Source organism: Procambarus clarkii, chromosome 40, assembly GCF_040958095.1.
Source record: "Procambarus clarkii isolate CNS0578487 chromosome 40, FALCON_Pclarkii_2.0, whole genome shotgun sequence".
Classification (NCBI taxonomy): Eukaryota; Metazoa; Arthropoda; class Malacostraca; order Decapoda; family Cambaridae; genus Procambarus; species Procambarus clarkii.
Genome location: NC_091189.1, coordinates 12,461,537 through 12,479,684, shown reverse-complemented (window position 1 = coordinate 12,479,684; position 18,148 = coordinate 12,461,537). Strand labels below are relative to the sequence as shown.

General features: G+C 43.7%; 1 protein-coding gene across 1 annotated transcript in view; it reads left to right on the top strand.

Moving 5' to 3' along the window:
- Window positions 1-2,089: 2,089 nt before the first annotated feature.
- Window positions 2,090-18,148, top strand: part of LOC138372796 (uncharacterized) — a 30,093-nt gene continuing 14,034 nt past the window's right edge. The window contains exon 1 of the mRNA XM_069338449.1: window positions 2,090-2,119. Coding sequence (XP_069194550.1) covers window positions 2,090-2,119 — 30 coding nt within the window. The remainder of the gene's footprint in view (window positions 2,120-18,148) is intronic.

The following is an 18,148-nucleotide window of genomic DNA, read 5'->3' as shown; positions in this document are numbered from 1 at the left end:
GTGACCGTAAATTGCCATCCTCCCTCACCCTGTATCCAGCCTCCACCACCCCTTTATCCAGTCCCCCATCACCCGTTTATCCAGCTCCCCCTCGCTCTATATCCAGCTCCCCTTACCTTATATCCAGCCCTCTCCCCTTAGCCCTTTATCCAGCCTCCCTCACCCCGCCCCCTCCGATTGTCGTTATTAAATTCAATGTTCAAAGTTCGTTTAACTGCCAATTAAAGAAGAGGGCCGTGGCTATCAGGCACGGGCTGTAGCGGCCTCCCATATACGGCCAATTGGATGATAAGACCTGTGCCACCACCCTGAAAAAAAAAGTGGTCCGCTATGGCCCATCAGGAGAATATTATCCACCAATATCGAGATCCATTTTTGTCCTATTCTGCGTATTCCCGTTTAAAAAAAGAATGTATGTATATTTTTATGTGTCTCGTTGTATATAAAAACACAAAATTAAATCAATCGTGGAGCATATACAAGGCAGGCTGGTGAAGCTGGGCGTGGGACGCTGGTCCTCTCGCCCGCTAGGGGATACGAATGAAAAATTTGATCTCGCGAGGGTGACATCTCGCCAGGGCTCCCCTTGGAGGACGCCACACCCACCCGTCCGGGGACTCCCGCCCTTGCCTCCGTGCGTCGTAAGGGCGCGAAGGGTCGGGCGTCGGGTGGATCAGGTGTAGGAGGGACGGTTGCATGCCTGCATACCTCAGGACAGCGGCCATGAGGACCTTGTCTCCCCGACATGGCTTCGACAACTCACAGCCCGGGTTAATTGATGTGTTCCCTTTGTTTTGCCTAATTCCAACACGGTTTGTCCATTAGCCTAGCGTGTTGCCTCCGCCTTTATCGCTCTGATAGATGGCCGCTGACAGTCGCCTTGCCCCGCCGCCGTTCCCAGACGCTCGGGGACACCCACCTGGGGACATCAGGACACCCGGGGACATCCTGGGATAATCTCGGGAACTAGAGGGCATCCAACCCACTGATACAGCCGACAGTCTATAACTAGGACCCTGGGATCATTTGTACATGAAATGGGAATTTCTAGGCCACTGTAGGATCACATAAGGACCGTGGACTTACAAGATCATCTGTACAGTACTATGGCGACGTCTGAGATATAAGGAGACCTCAGTAAACATTCTGTGACAGTCTGGGACACTCTGAAACAATATGGGACGTCTCGGGTCACAGTGGAACTGCCTGGGACGCTGAAATATATACGTGGGATCTTACCTTGACGCAGTGGTGCTGGTTACAGCCAGGATACAAACATATATTGTCTGCTGATACGATACATGTATTGTCTGCTGATACAATATATTTATGTATTGCTTACTGACACAATATATCAGGGGTGGCCAAACTTGTTCACTGTAAGAGGCACAAATGATAAGGCTCACATGTTTGAGAGTCGCGCGACATGAACAAAATTTACACTTTGAGATTTTTATTGTTACAAACACATGCAAAAATCAGTCGTTTTGTTACCAATCTTTTTGTTTTTTGTTTAAATTGACTTCAGTCGTTGTATTTGCTTCCTCACTAAACAATGTCAACAGTGTCTGCTAGCTATTTATTGATGATATTAACTCATTTCACTTCTTTTTACTTAAGTCTGGTTTAAGTGGGTAATCATACGAAAAGTTTTTTTGTGATTAGTTTCATAGTTACTGGCTTTGTAACGACTGAGTGGCACTTGGCAGATAAGGCACAAAGGTTTACCTCCTTTAGCTGTGAAGAGTAACCAACTCTTCCTCCTACTGTGGACGAAAATGTCAGTTTCTTTTCCTCTTCATATTTCTGTTTCTTACAGTCTGTTGAAGACATCTTCCTTCACAAAGTTTTCACGGATAGATATATATAGATGGACACTTTAAATTTTCACGGACACTTTAAATAAGATTTATATAAGAAGTGTACCAGCCAGGTCTGCACAGATTGATTGATTGATGAAGATTAAGCCACCCAAGAGGTGGCACGGGCATGAATAGCCCGTAAGTGGTGGCCCTTTTGAGCCATTACCAGTATCAAAAGATGATACTGGAGATCTGTGGAGGCGCAACTGCACCCTGCGTGACGGGAGATGTCTCCCGGACCAAGTGGTGACCAGATGGTGAGGTCTGCACAGATCAACGTCTGCACTTATATTGACCTCCCTTCCGTAGATGTCGTTGTTGTTGTTGAAGATTAAGTCACCACAACAGGTGGCATGGGCATGAATAGCCCATGCAACAACTTTCCGTAGGTTGTTGCTATGGTGAGCCCGTAAATTATAGGTATCCGTATTTAAATTATAGGTTCCGTAGTTATCGGAACGCTTTATATATAGCCTCACGCTTCTTGCTCTGGATTCGGGTGGAAATTTCTATAATATTCCAATTCGCTTGAATGTTTCAGGAGCCGCATATTAAAGATCAAAGAGCCTCGGGTTGGCCACTCCAACAATATATATACATATACTGCCAACTAATACAATTCATACATACCTGGAAGCAGATGCAAGAAACGAAATCATCATACAATTTTACAGCAAGAGTTAATAATTGTGTTTGATGTGAATATATATTAAAAAACACTTTGAATTTGAGGGAACATTTAAAGAAGAATAATACAATGCTGATAATATATTTATATATCCTTGCGAAAAGAGAATTGGGGCCATAAATTGTTTTTTCTCTATAAACTTGTATTAGGAGTTTAGGCTATAGGCTTGTGTGCTGAATAGGCAGATGTTTTTCGTCCTATGTTCACGGGATTTTGTGTAAATATAACAATATAGACATCTGAATTATTACGTAAATTATTATTTAATAAGTCTAATTATATGTAAGTTAGGTTAGGTGAGGTTAAGTTAGGTTAGGATACGTTAGGTGAGGTTGCCAAGTTAGTTTTGCTTCAAAATATGTAGTGTGTTGAATTGAACAATTATAATTTTTTTTTACATTTTCTATTAAGAAAGTTAGGTTTATTTGGTGAAAATGTTGGAAATATCTTTTTTTTTACAGTAAGATTACGAGTTGTTACTGACTGTTATCTGCGTGCGGGTGTTAGTGTGCAAGTGTATCTGTGTGCGAGTGTGTGTATGTATGCGACTGGGCATGTGTGTGTTTATGTACTCACACGCACATTTGCGTTTGTGTTTATATATGTGTGTGCGTGTGTAATTACCTGAGTGTAGTTACAGGATGAGAGCTACGCTCGTGGTGTCCCGTCTTCCCAGCACTCTGTCATATAACGCTTTGAAACTACTGACGGTCTTGGCCTCCACCACCTTCTCTCCTAACTTGTTCCAACCGTCTACCACTCTGTTTGCGAAAATGAATTTTCTTATTTTTCTTCGGCATCTTTGTTTAGCTAGTTTAAATCTATGACCTCTTGTTCTTGAAGTTCCAGGTCTCAGGAAATCTTACCTGTCGATTTTATCAATTCCTGTTACTATTTTGTACGTAGTGATCATATCACCTCTTTTCCTTCTGTCTTCTAATTTTGGCATATTTAATGCCTCTAACCTCTCCTCGTAGCTCTTGCCCTTCAATTCTGGGAGCCACTTAGTAGCATGTCTTTGCACCTTTTCCAGTGTGTTGATGTGCTTCTTAAGATATGGGCTTCTTAAGTGTGTGTGTGTTAAGTGTGGGTGGGTGAGCTGGTTGGGCAAGTTGGACGCTTCCATTAATATTCACCACCCAGGGTCAGGCCTCATCACTGACGAAACCTCTGCATCTTGTCTTAATCATGGCGGCCTTATTTATTTTCCTTCGCTGAACAGTTTGCGAGCTTGGAAACTTCACAACCCAAGGATATTATTTCTACAAAGAAAACTCGTAGAGCTTCGGAACTCATAATCCGCTTGACAACTGTAAACAAAGCCACCATATTTGAGAAAAGATGTACAGGTTTCGTAAGAGCTTGCTTCAATGATTGATCGTATCGTGATACTATCGCTGGATCACCATCACTCTCATACTGCTTCCCTCCAATTATTATTACTCAATTATTACTCATTCTTCACATTTTCTTTAAAATCATATTTACTATACTCTTGAGAAAATCAGTAGGAGTCATGAGGGCCATCTGAACCTGCACTCAGCCACACACTTTAAACTACTGAATCATGATATGCTGCAGCAGTAATATAACCTGGGATTCTACGGAATCCTCTAGGGTTCCTGAGGCTTCCAGCTGATACCAAAAAAGGGTTTCACACATTTCCCTCGTACACTCTGGTGTGGTATAGGAGTTCTCCCTCTCCTTCCCCCTCCCTGACAGTTGGGTGGACAGCGCTTTGGATTCGTAGTCCTGAGGTTCGATCCCCGGTGGAGGCAGAGACAAATGGGCAAAATGTTTCTTTCACCCAAATGCCCCTGTTACCTAGCAGTAAATAGGTACCTGGGAATTAGATATCTGCTACGGGCTGCTTCCTGACGGGGGGGGGGGGGGGGTAACAAAAAGGAGGCCTGGTTGAGGACCGGGCCGCGGGGAAGCTAAGCCCCGAAATAATCTCAAGATAACCTCCCTCCCAACGCTTCGTGTCTAGCAACACTGACTCTGAGGGACCCTAAGGAATACTAGAGATCCTGCGTAGAATATGGGATATTCAATAAGAGAATCGCCCGGGAATATAGGGGATCCCTGGGAGAATATAAGAGATCGCCCGGGAATATAAGGGCTCCTCGGGGTATAAGGGATTCCCAGGAGTATAAGGGGCGGGAGGGAGGCGAGGAAGAAAGAGCCCGGTCCGAACTGTGATCTCATTTACATAAGGTCTACTGTCTCCCGGATGTCAAGCCAAAACCCATTAAAGATTTCTCCATCTCCACTAAAAGTAACACGTTACTTAGTTATGCTGCGAGGGGTTCGAACCCTGGCGGGTATTAGGCGCACAACACCTGAAATATCTGTTGTAATCCTATTAAATTACAAAGGGGGATATATATAGTATTATGTCATTATTGCTAATGATGGTTGTAATTACATTAATTATAGGGGTTAAGATTATTACTGATAATAAGGTTATGCCTTCGTTTTCGCCGAGAACCTTACTACATGTTGTATTGGGGTCACGCAGGTTACTCTGGGGTCAGATGGTGCCACACCACCTGACTCTGGGGTCAGATGGTGCCACACCACCTGACTCTGGGGTCAGATGGTGCCATACCACCTGACTCTGGGGTCAGATGGTGCCACACCACCTGACTCTGGGGTCAGATGGTGCCACACCACCTGACTCTGGGGTCAGATGGTGCCACACAACCTAAACTCTGGGGTCAGATGGTGCCACACCACCTAACTCTGGGGTCAGATGGTGCCACACCACCTGGCTCTGGGGTCAGATGGTGCCACACCACCTGACTCTGGGGTCAGATGGTGCCACACCACCTGACTCTGGGGTCAGATGGTGCCACACCACCTGGCTCTGGGGTCAGATGGTGCCACACCACCTGACTCTGGGGTCAGATGGTGCCACACCACCTGACTCTGGGGTCAGATGGTGCCACACCACCTAACTCTGGGGTAAGATGGTGCCACACCACCTGGCTCTGGGGTCAGATGGTGCTATACCACCTGGCTCTGGGGTCACGAAGACCGGTATGGATTATACAATCCCCTGAGAATGAAAACCGAGACGTTACCATGACAAATAAGATAGCTGAGGAGTTTACATCTTAAATACTAATATTCCGGAGTGAACATAGAATTAAAATTGTTTGCTAATGTAGACCAAGTGACCAACTCTGCTTTAGATATCAATGTAGAAGACGATAACTGCCTGGAATTACGATAAGAGAAGTTGACCAGACCACACACTAGAAGGAGAAGGGACGACGACGTTTCGGTCCGACCTGGACCATTCTCAAGTCGATACAGTGAACACACAATACTTAGCCACGTTATTGTGACTTATCGCCTGCATACTATTAAGAGAAGACCAACCCACCGAGACAATATACTTCATGCCAATTGAAAAATACCAATATATTACAAATGCAAACACTGAGTTACTGATAAGAGGCTCGATGATTTAAGAGAAAAGTCTTCATAGGTCGATTGGTGGGCAGTAAAATTTCACTGGTGCATAATAAAGGGGCAGTAAGGACTAACATCTGAAGACGCTGTTCCATCATTTAACAAACTTGATGGCTCTGTGACCACTGAGGCCCTAAGAAATTAGTTCTTGTTTTTCACTTTGTCAGCAAGTTGCTGAACACTCATTCTCACTACTCTCTCTCTCTTTCTCTCTCTTCCTCACACACACACATACACACACACACACACACACACACACACACACACACACACACACACACACACACACACACACACACACACACACACACACCACACACACACACACACACACCACACACACACACACACACACACACACATATACACTATGTGTGAAAGAATGGTCGAATAAGTGGTTGTTAGAGTTCAACCCAAGCAAATGTAATGTCATGAAGATAGGTGTAGGGAGCAGGAGACCAGGAGACCAGATACAGATTTGGGAGATGAAATTCTTCAAGAGTCAGAGAGAGAGAAAAACTTGGGGGTTGATATCACGCCAGACCTGTCCCCTGAAGCCCATATCAAGAGGATAACATCAGCGGCATACGCCAGGTTGGCCAACATGAGAACGACATTTAGAAACTTGTGTATGGAATCATTCAGAACTTTGTATACCACATATGTCAGGCCAATCCTGGAGTATGCAGCTCCAGCATGGAGTCCATATCTAGTCAAGCACAAGACTAAACTGGAGTAGGTTCAAAGGTTTGCCACCAGACTAGTACTTGAGCTGAGAGATATGAGCTACGAGGAGCGACTACGGGAGTTAAATCTCTCGTCGCTGGAAGACAGAAAAGTTAGGGGGGGACATGATCACCATATACAAGATTCTCAAAGCAATTGATAGGGTAGATAAAGGCAGGCTATTTAACCCAAGGGGCACACGCACTAGGGGACACTGGTGGAAAATGAGTGCCCAAATGAGCCACAGAGATATTAGAAAGAACTTTTTTAGTGTCAGAGTGGTTGACAAATGGAATGCATTAGGAAGTGATGTGGTGGAGGCAGACTCCATACATAGTTTCAAGTGTAGATATGACAGAGCCCAGTAGGCTCAGGAACCTGTACACCAGTTGATTGACAGTTGAGAGGCGGGACCAAAGAGCCAGAGTTCAAGCCCCGCAAGCACAAATAGGTGAGTACACACACACACACACACACACACACACACACACACACACACACACACACACACACCACACACACACACACACACACACACACACACACACACACACACACACATTCAGAATCATTCAGAATCTTGTACACCACATATGTAAGACCAATCCTGGAGTATGCGGCCCCAGCATGGAGCCCGTACCTTGTCAAGCACAAGACGAAGTTGGAAACAGTCCAAAGATATGCCACTAGACTAGTCCCAGAACTAAGAGGCATAAGTTACGAGGAAAGGCTGCGGGAAATGCACCTTACGACACTGGAAGACAGAAGAGTAAGGGGAGACATGATCACAACCTACAAAATCCTCAGAGGAATCGACCGGGTAAACAAGGATGAACTATTCAACACTGATGGGACGCGAACAAGGGGACACAGGTGGAAACTGAGTACCCACATGAGCCACAGAGACGTTAGAAGGAACTTTTTCAGTGTCAGAGTAGTTAACGGATGGAATGCATTAGGCAGTGATGTGGTGGAGGCTGACTCCATACACACTTTTTAAATGTAGATATGATAGAGCCCAGTAGGCTCAGGAATCTGTACACCATTTGATTGACAGTTGAGAGGCGGGACCAAAGAGCCAAAGCTCAACCCCCGCAAGCACAAATAGGTGAGTACACACACACACACACACACACACACAAAACACACACACACACACACACACACACACACACACACACACACACACACACACACACACACATCTATATATATATAAAATACCAAATAATTTACCCATTAGCAATTATTTGATGAATTTAATGTATATTAATATTACAGTAATTATAAAATTATAATTTAATTAATAATAACTATAATTAGTTTATTGGTTGTATAAAATTACATAACAAATTATAACATTAAATTATAAATGAAAATATTAAATTGCAGATTTTAATATTAAATTGTTGCATAATATTCGTGTAAAAAATGATTCTATCAGATTAAAAAAATATATCACTTATTATTATATTATATATGTATATATATATAATGAAATTACAAATTATAAATATAATTAAATATTAAATTGAGAAAAAATAACATTATAAATTATGGATCTAATTTAACTACTAATACTAAATATGATCAAATTCATAATTATAAGTATCTTTAAATTCCTATGTAAATATTATTATAATATTCTAAATTATAAATATCAAATTCTAAGTATAAGCTTCTAAATATCAAATCCAAAGTATAAGTTTCTAAACATCAAATTTTTTGTAGTTTCGGATAATATAAAAATTAAACATATTCAGAAAAAATAACTCTAACGCTTTAACAGTCTCATAAAACTAATAACTAATTCAGACTATTTCAAACTAATAAATAGTTTTTTTTTTTTTTTTTTTTTTTTTTTTGCAAGAGTGTAACGATTCGAATTGATCCGGGAAATCTTCGGGCGATTTGTCGAGCCGAAGCCTAATTGGACTTGACCTTATTGGAAGTGATTTGGAAACGATTCAGGGGCTCTAATTGTTGGCCCAAAAGCATAATTGTCCAGGACCTTATACAACTTTGAGAGGCACTTCTTGCCTTTCCATTTCCCCCTCTCGGGTCCCTTCCTTACCGCATCCCTTGCTTTCCAGATTCCAGGCCGGGTCCAGGTAACCAGAACTCAGACAGGCTGGAATCCAGGCCTGATGTAATGGCATTTTTCACAGATGTAGGATCCTCTGCCCCCTCGCACAGCGTGTCTGCTGGCGGGGATGATTGTAGGGGTGGGAGTCTGCTGGAGGGTGTGGGGTGATAGTCTCTGTGAGGGTGTGATGGGGTGAGGGGTCCCTGGAGTGAGGGGTGTGGGGGATTATGGATGTGGTGGGTGAGGGCTGGATTGGGTGGCGGGGATGAGCATGGTGGGTCTGTGTGTTAGGGAGAGTGAGAGAGTGGTGGTGGTGGTGATGGTTGTTGGAGAGGGGGAGAGAAGGTGGGGAGGACTGTGCACAAATGGGATGGAAGAGAAAGAGACTTGGTGAGGTGAGCGTTATGCTGATTATTGCTCAACTTAGCAGCACTTTGGGCAACGTGGGGCACGATGCTCATCACTCCTGGGATCGCTAGTTTGAGGCAGCCACCCTCGCTGGGATCCTAGACCCCTACAGTGTCACCACTGAGACTGCAGCTCCTCCACCAGCACAAGCAATACTTCCAAATACTGACTGATTTGACCTCCCAGAACTGCGGCATGATCTCCCACACTACATCACCGAATGCCCAGTTATTAGACCATTCAGCCCCGTTGGCATGGGGTACTTGGAGCTTAGCAATTACTTTATTCACTCTCGTGTTCTTGAAGATATCCTCATATTGCACCCAAAATTTGCCAGTGCAGGCTACTGAGCATATGGCCCTGTATGACTAACCATTCTGCGAGATGGGGACTTTTAATATCACTGCTACCTTATTCACTCTTGTGTTGATGATGATATCCTCATAATGCCGTAATCAGCCTTTTTTTTTATTAATACATGAGGTACATCTGCATATGTGCAGCTACCCTAGACTATATGAAGTAGAGTACAGTGTCAAAAAAGCTAACTAGGTGATGCAAAGAAATCCCCATCACACAGGATGGTTAGTCATACAGAGGCATTTGATAAGCGGTCTGCACTGGCAGACTCCGGATGCATTTTGAGGATATCAACAACACAAGATTGAATAAGGTAGCAGTGGTAATACAAGTCCCCATCTCGCAGGATGGTTAGTCATACAGAGCTATGTGTTTAGTAGCCTGCACTGGCAAATTTTGGGTATACTGTGAGGATATCTTCAAGAATACGAGAGTGAATAAAGTAATTGCAAAGCTCCAGGTACCTCATGCCACTGGTCCTGAAAGGTCTAATAACTGGGCATTCAGTGATGTAGTGTGGGAGATCATGCCGTAGTTCCTGCTCACAGAGTTTGCAACTGGAGTGCTCAGGATTGGGAGAACCCCGTCACCTGCAGCCACCTGCCACAGGTAACGTAACCCACCTGATCCTTGCTTGGGCCCCCCCCCCTAGACTATATGAAGTGGAGTACAGTGTGTCAAAAAAGCTACTAGGTGATGCTATAAAATCCCATCACACAGGATGGTTAGTCATACAGAGACATGTGATAGGCGGTCTGCACTGGCAGACGTCCGGATGCATTTTGAGGATATCAACAACACAAGATTGAATAAGGTAGCAGTGGTAATACAAGTCCCCATCTCGCAGGGATGGTTAGTCATACAGGGCCATGTGTTTATAGCCTGCACTGGCAAATTTTGGTATACTGTGAGGATATCTTCAAGAATACGAGAGTGAATAAAGTAATTGCAAAGCTCCAGGTACCTCATGCCAACTGGTCTGAAAGGTCTAATAACTGGGCATTCAGTGATGTAGTGCGGGAGATCATGCCGTAGTTCCTGCTCACAGAGTTTGCAACTGGAGTGCTCAGGATTGGGAGACCCGTCACCTGCAGCCACCTGCCACAGGTAACGGTAACCCAACCTGATCCTTGCAACCACTGTGTCGCACAGTCTAGTGGACGTTTTGTGCTGTCCATAGATGTAGGTTTCAGATCTGAACAAATCATAGCTTTTTATACTAGTACTTTCAGGTCGTTGGGAGTCAGTAAGTTCTTTCCTATCAGATCTGAAAGTTTGGACCAATACAGTTTTGACAGCAGAGATGGGGATACCTAGATCTAATTCAACTTCAAACTTGTTACACGCTAGTTTGGCTGCAATGTCTGTCTCATTATGATGGGTTATATTTATGTGTGAGGGTATCCATACAAAGGAGATTCGAGACCCTTTACTCTGTGCATCAATTAGGTCATTTATAATTGGGAGTATTAGGTTCTTGCTGTCGATCTTCCAAGAGAAGTTTTCGATTGCTTGAAGAGCAGACTTTGAATCGCAGAATATTATTCCTCCTCCAATATTTTTTAATGTGCTGGTTGCTAAATGTAATGCTGCTAGTTCTGCTTGTGTGGAGGTCAGCCAGTTGTTTAACCTGACACTGACAGACTTTGTGCAGATATTATTTCTATAAAACCTACATGCCGCTGCAGTCCGTCCAGTAGAAGACTGGACTGAGCCGTCGGTGTAGACACAGTGCTCGTGAGATCTTAGACTCTCGATGGAGGAGGCAATTGTTTCAAGAGTGACAGCTTTGAGTAGAGCAAGATTCTCATTATCTTTCTTGGTGACAGGTGTGTATGATACTTGAATGGTGGGGTACAGATAAAGAGGAATATCAGAGACTGGTAGATTGCACTTAAAAGGAATGTTAAGTTTAATGAGATTGTAAGCATTGTTTCTCAGCCAATTATCATAAAAGGAGTGAGTTGGTATGTCGGCACCAGTCAAAAGGGTGTTAACAGCACTAAATAATTTGTCTCTGAGCAATGCAGGAGATGTAGGATCTCTCATGACTTTAAGACAGAAGGTAGTGTTAACTTGCATTATTCTCTCTAGTATGGTTGGAAACTTCAGTTCTTCCCTCATGTTGATGATTCTTGTGCATCTTGGGGCACCAAGAATTATCCTCATGGCCTCGTTCTGTATTACTTCAAGTTTGTCCAACACAGAGGAGGGGAAATTAATTAAGTGCAGAGCATTATAATCAACGAGAGATCTAACAAACATCATATAGAATAGTCTAGCATATTTAATATTGATACCAATATTCTTACCAGTAAGTGTTCTCAATGGTTTTAGTCTTTCTTTTAACCTACGGTGTAGATCATTTACAATGTCACTGTTAATACCAACTCCAAGGTATTTGTGCTGCCCACACGTTTCAATGTTCTGGTTGTTGACCTTGAAAGCTATAGGGACATGAGTTTTCTCTTTGGGATGGAGAACTCTGGATTTAGTTATAGAGATAACAAGACCACATTCAATGTTTTAGCAGCGAATGAATCAAGTAGAGCTTGCTTGGGCACCGGTGAGGTAGTCAGGAGAAGTCTACGGGGAACACGCTTCACAAGTCGAGTGCCCGTCTCTCGTTTTCTAATGCCCCGGTGGCGCTAAACACCAGCGCTGTTTCTCTCCCTCCTTATTGACTGTAAATGTAACACACAACCTTGTGTAATGATCATTGAGGCCTCCTTCAGTAACCTTTGATCATACGTTATCCCGGTTTTCACGCTTTACTTCCCCCTCCATCCTCTCCTTTTTCCTCTCCTTTCACCTCACTTTCCCTCTTCTCTTATATCTACTCTCTCTTCCACTTTTCATCAATCACTCTTCCTCCTCATGACTTGATAAGAGTCCGCCCCGAAACGTCTTCACTTTCATCTCTCTTCTTATGTGTGGGTTGTGTTATTTATTATTTGATCAATGTTTCTGTTAGTAGGGTTAAAGAAGGATTACTAGGTAGGGTTGTAGGTAAGGGTTATATGAAGGGATATTAGGTAGGGGGTTGCAGGAAGGGATACTAGGTGGAGAATCATCAACCCTGTAATTTATATATATATATATATATATATATTATATATATATATTATATATATATTATATATATATATATTATATATAAACAAAGAACGGCACAAGATGTCAACACTAAACTTTGCAGTGCTCCACTAATGATGTTTCCTCACTACGATTATCCACTTTTTACTGTTAATCTGGATGTGTGTGAGAGAGAGAAAGAGAACATAGGGTAAAAAACTGAAGCGGAGTAAAAAAAAAAATTAACGACGTAGCATGAGCGCGGAGGTACAATCAGAGGAATGCAATAGGCCTCAAGCCAAGGAAAGTGCTCAAGTAGAGCCCATTCTTCTTCTTTTTTGTGCATTCGCAATTCTGTGAAGTCACGTCACATTCAGGCTGCCATCACGGAAAGAGAGTCCACCAGTCTGCGGGTATGGCGTGACCTGATTGGTCATTGGTTATCGTGACGACATATTCCGATATTTTTAATTTACAGGGACACGCAAAATTAAACATCTTACACAACCCTTGTTAATGTTTGCTTTCAAATTTGCAAGCTAAAGCTGCTCTGTTAATGAATACTGTTGTGCGTTATTAGCCATTTATTTAAAGGATTGTAAACTGTTCAAGTCACAAATGTTATCTTGGGTTATCGGCTTCCGTCAGCGTGTTGTTAAAATGCCTTAAACATAATTTTGCGTGTTTCGTAATGGTAGGGCGCCGATATTGGTGCCTTGGTGGCAAGGGAACATTTATCTGTCACACGTTGTTCCCCTTGGCTGGTAGTTGGTGCTTGAGGGAGCAACTTGTATGGAAGCTAACAGTGTAGGGGAAGAAGGTGGGTGGGGGGGGGGAGTGGAGGGGTGTATAGGCACTTTGTGAACTTTGTAGAATACGTACATATGTAGAATACATACATACCATCTACATCTCTTCTGTTTGGGAGAGTCTACATGTATGGCATTGGGTCAGGAACATGACGTGTTCGTCACACTACACGTGTGGCATGTTTCGTGTCTTGCCTAACAACCTGAGAATGTGGGCAGCCATTCACGGGCAAGTACTCTATTATAGAATATATATATATATTATATATATATATATATATATATATATATATATATATATATATATATATATATATATATATATATATATATATATATATATATAATATATATAGGGTCGCCTGGTCGATGACCGGGCCGCGGGGACGCTAAGCCCCGGAACAACTCCAAGGTAGATCTGATTTGTACGTTGTAGAGTCCCCCTCACCCCTGACCACCAACTAGGTTGGGAAGGGGGCTCTGTTTACCATTATAGACCGTCCAGCGGATTGCCTAAAATGTCCCCCTCTCCACCACCCCCCCCCCCCCACCACCCCTTTCGCCAAACTGTCAGAACTCATCACCACCACCACCGGTCCTCCTAATTACCAGCGTGACCTCAAAAGACATCAATACCTTGATTTTTTTCTTTACATGTGGATAGTTAGGAACAGCAAAGCTGCAAGAAAATCAAAAGGATTTTATCATATTTATTTATAAGACAACGCTATACCACAAATACTCAAGTTAACTACAACTGGTGAGACTTTTACTGTTATCTGTATGCAAGTAAAGCATGCAGTCGAGGCACAATTGCTGACGATACTAGTTAATTCTAATCTAACAACAACAGGATTTTTGAATTGTTCAGAGATCGAGTCCCGCGCCTCCGTTATTTGGTGCGTATACCCTCTAAGGGATTCGGATACTCCCTAACCACCCCCCCCCCACCCCCCTTGGGTTTCGAACCCCGTATCTAGGTGGTTCACTAGTCTCCGTGGAGGAGCTTCGTCCCTAGCACAGTGGTCTTCCAACTATTCTCCCCCATACTCATCCTGTGAGCGGTAGCGCAAAAAAGGATTACAGAGGGCACAAAAGGTCTTTATCAGACCTCACTGGGGATTATTACATGTACAATTACATCTATTCTTCGCATGACCTCATAGTTTTGTTCCTGTGCTCAGTCCGTAACTGTCAGGAACAAAAGATTATTTACAGCTTTGGACTCATTAGTCAACTTGTACTGTATTGCGTTTTTGAGAACGTTAATTATACAACACAAAAAACATCAATTTAAAATATGTCTGTTGAGTGTGACTGTTCGGCCTGTCTGTTGAGTGTGACTGTTGGGCCTGTCTGTTGAGTGTGACTGGTGGGGCCTGTCTGTTGAGTGAGACTGGTGGGGCCTGTCTGTTGAGTGTGACTGTTGGGGCCTGTCTGTTGAGTGAGACTGGTGGGGCCTGTCTGTTGAGTGTGACTGTTGGGGCCTGTCTGTTGAGTGTGACTGGTGGGGCCTGTCTGTTGAGTGTGACTGGTGGGGCCTGTCTGTTGAGTGTGACTGGTGGGGCCTGTCTGTTGAGTGTGACTGGTGGGGCCTGTCTGTTGAGTGTGACTGGTGGGGCCTGTCTGTTGAGTGTGACTGGTGGGGCCTGTCTGTTGAGTGTGACTGGTGGGGCCTGTCTGTTGAGTGTGACTGGTGGGGCCTGTCTGTTACTTGGTATCTTGGCAAATCTGAATTACACGCTGATAATGCTATACTCGTACCGTCTACATTGGTCTGATTGACCAGTCCACAACGAGGAAGCCTGGTCGAGGACCGGGCCGCGGGGTCGCTAAGCCTCGAAACCATCTCAAGGTATCCTCAAGGTAAGGTTGTCAGAAAAGAAAATCCATCTTCATATGGGAAACTTTTAAAAGGCGGCAACATTCAAACACTATTTTGACTGAAAAGTGGGCAGTTATTTGGCACACGGATTGAAAATGATGATAAAGTTGATGATTTATTACGGAAATCATCAACGTTTGAAATATGCAGTATAGTATAGCAGTATAGTCATACGTCAGGCTGCGAGCAGCCGCGTCCAACAGCCTGGTTGATCAGTTCAGCAACCAGGAGGCACCTCAAGGTAAGGTAAGGTAGTTCGGAACACGGACTTCGGACGTTCAACATGAAGTTTAACTTATTTATAAATGTCATAAAAAATTATATTTCTTCCTTTTTCAAATTTATTTGATTTTTTCAATTTTTTTCAACTTAAAGTTTCAAATTAAATTAATTTGGATTAATTTGGGCCTTGAATTTTTGTTTAACTATATATGACAGCTTAATTATCCAATTATCATTACAAAACATATGTGCCAAATAAGATTTTTTTTCCCTAAAAGACAGAAAATCATCTCCATCTTTAGCACAAGACCCCTTGACCCCTTGAATCATGACCCCTTGTCAAGACTTCTTCGTGAAACCCACCGACCTTCACTGAAACAGCTGTTTGTTGACCCCTTTTCTAAGCACAGCCTTTCAAACCGCCAAGTGTTCACTGACCTTCCTCTAATGACAACAACCACTTTGAAGACGTCATTCAGACCCACACTAAAACTACTTGAAGCCAAAGGAAGACACTGACTAGCATACACACAAAAATCCCAATAGCGTGATGCATCAAATGAACAAATCCACAAGGGCCGTGATGTGGGTTCGAACCTGCGTAAGTTGGAACTGACTAGCATATTTTCACTTACATATTTGCAACTCCAATTAGTGGTAACTCTTGTCCAGTTAGCACAGTCTCGTATGTATGTTCCAACTACTCAATCAGTACATATCTAGCCCTGTATTGTGTCTGTCAGGTCAAGCGACGGTGCGAGTCTTTCACATATGTCTCTCTATCTCCCTACACACCTGACGAGAACAACACTGTTGTTCTCTTGAGAGAAGCCAGTGTTGGCCAGTTAGAAATATAGCGAGTTCTTCAGCACACTGCGTGAAGTGTTGCGGGCGGTAATTGTGTGTGCTGGCGGGTGTAGAGTGAGTGTTTTGGTGAGAGTTACGTCCATGTGTTGAGGAGAGTGTGTGTGCTGAGGAGCGTGTGTTGATGGAGAAGTGAGAGTGATATGAGAGCGGAGGGAGAGAAGTGAGAGTAGTGAGTGTGAGAGTGGCGTATGTTAACCAGAGCTCCGTTATGGAGAGTTATGAACTGGAAACTGGAGGAACATGATTCGACAGTATGGAAGCGACAGCAAAAACTTGGTGCCTGTTCCTGCACGCACACGCACACTGGCACGTACACACCTACACCAGGACACAAGCACGCGCACACACACACACACACACACACACACACACACACACACACACACACACACACACACACACACACACACACACACACACACACCACACCAACACACACACACACACACACACAACACACACAACACAACACACACACACAGACACACGCACACACACACACACACACACACACACACACACACACACACACACACACACTGGCACGTACACACCTACACCAGGACACACGCACACACACACACACACACACACACACACACACAACACACACACATACACACACACCACACACACTGCCTACGTAAGGCCAGTCTTAGAGTATGCCGCCTCATCATGGAGTCCCCATCTGAAGAAGCATATAATGAAACTGGAAAAGGTTCAGAGGTTTGCAACGAGACTCGTCCCAGAGCTACGAGGGATGGGGTATGAAGAGCGCCTGAGGGAACTGTGCCTTACGACACTAGAAAGAAGAAGGGAGAGGGGGGACATGATAGGAACGTATAAGATACTCAGAGGAATTGACAGAGTGGACATAGACGAAATGTTCACACGGAATAGTAACAGAACGAGAGGACATGGATGGAAGCTTGAAACTCAGATGAGTCACAGAGATGTTAGGAAGTTTTCTTTTAGCGTGAGAGTAGTGGGGAAATGGAATGCACTTCAGGAACAGGTTGTGGAAGCAAATACTATTCATACTTTTAAAAACCAGGTATGATAGGGAAATGGGACAGGAGTCATTGCTGTAAAACAACCGATGCTCGAAAGGCGGGATCCAAGAGTCAATGCTCGATTCCTGCAAGCACATATAGGTGAGTACATATAGGTGAGTACACACACACACACACACACACCACACACACACACACACACACACACACACACACACACACACACACACACACACACACACACACTGGCACGTACACACCTACACCAGGACACACACACACACACACACACACACACACACACACACACACACACACACACACACGCACACACATATATATATATATTCAGAAACTTGTGTAAAGAATCATTCAGAACTTTGTATACCACATATGTCAGGCCAATCCTGGAGTATGCAGCCCCAGCATGGAGTCCATATCTAGTCAAGGATAAGACTAAACTGGAAAAGGTTCAAAGGTTTGCCACCAGACTAGTACCCGACGCTGAGAGGTATGAGCTACGAGGAGAGACGACGGGAATTAAACCTCACTTCGCTGGAAGACAGAAGAGTTAGGGGGACATGATCACCACATTCAAGATTCTGAAGGGGATTGATAGGGTAGATAAAGACAGTCTATTTAACACAAGGGGAACACGCACAAGGGG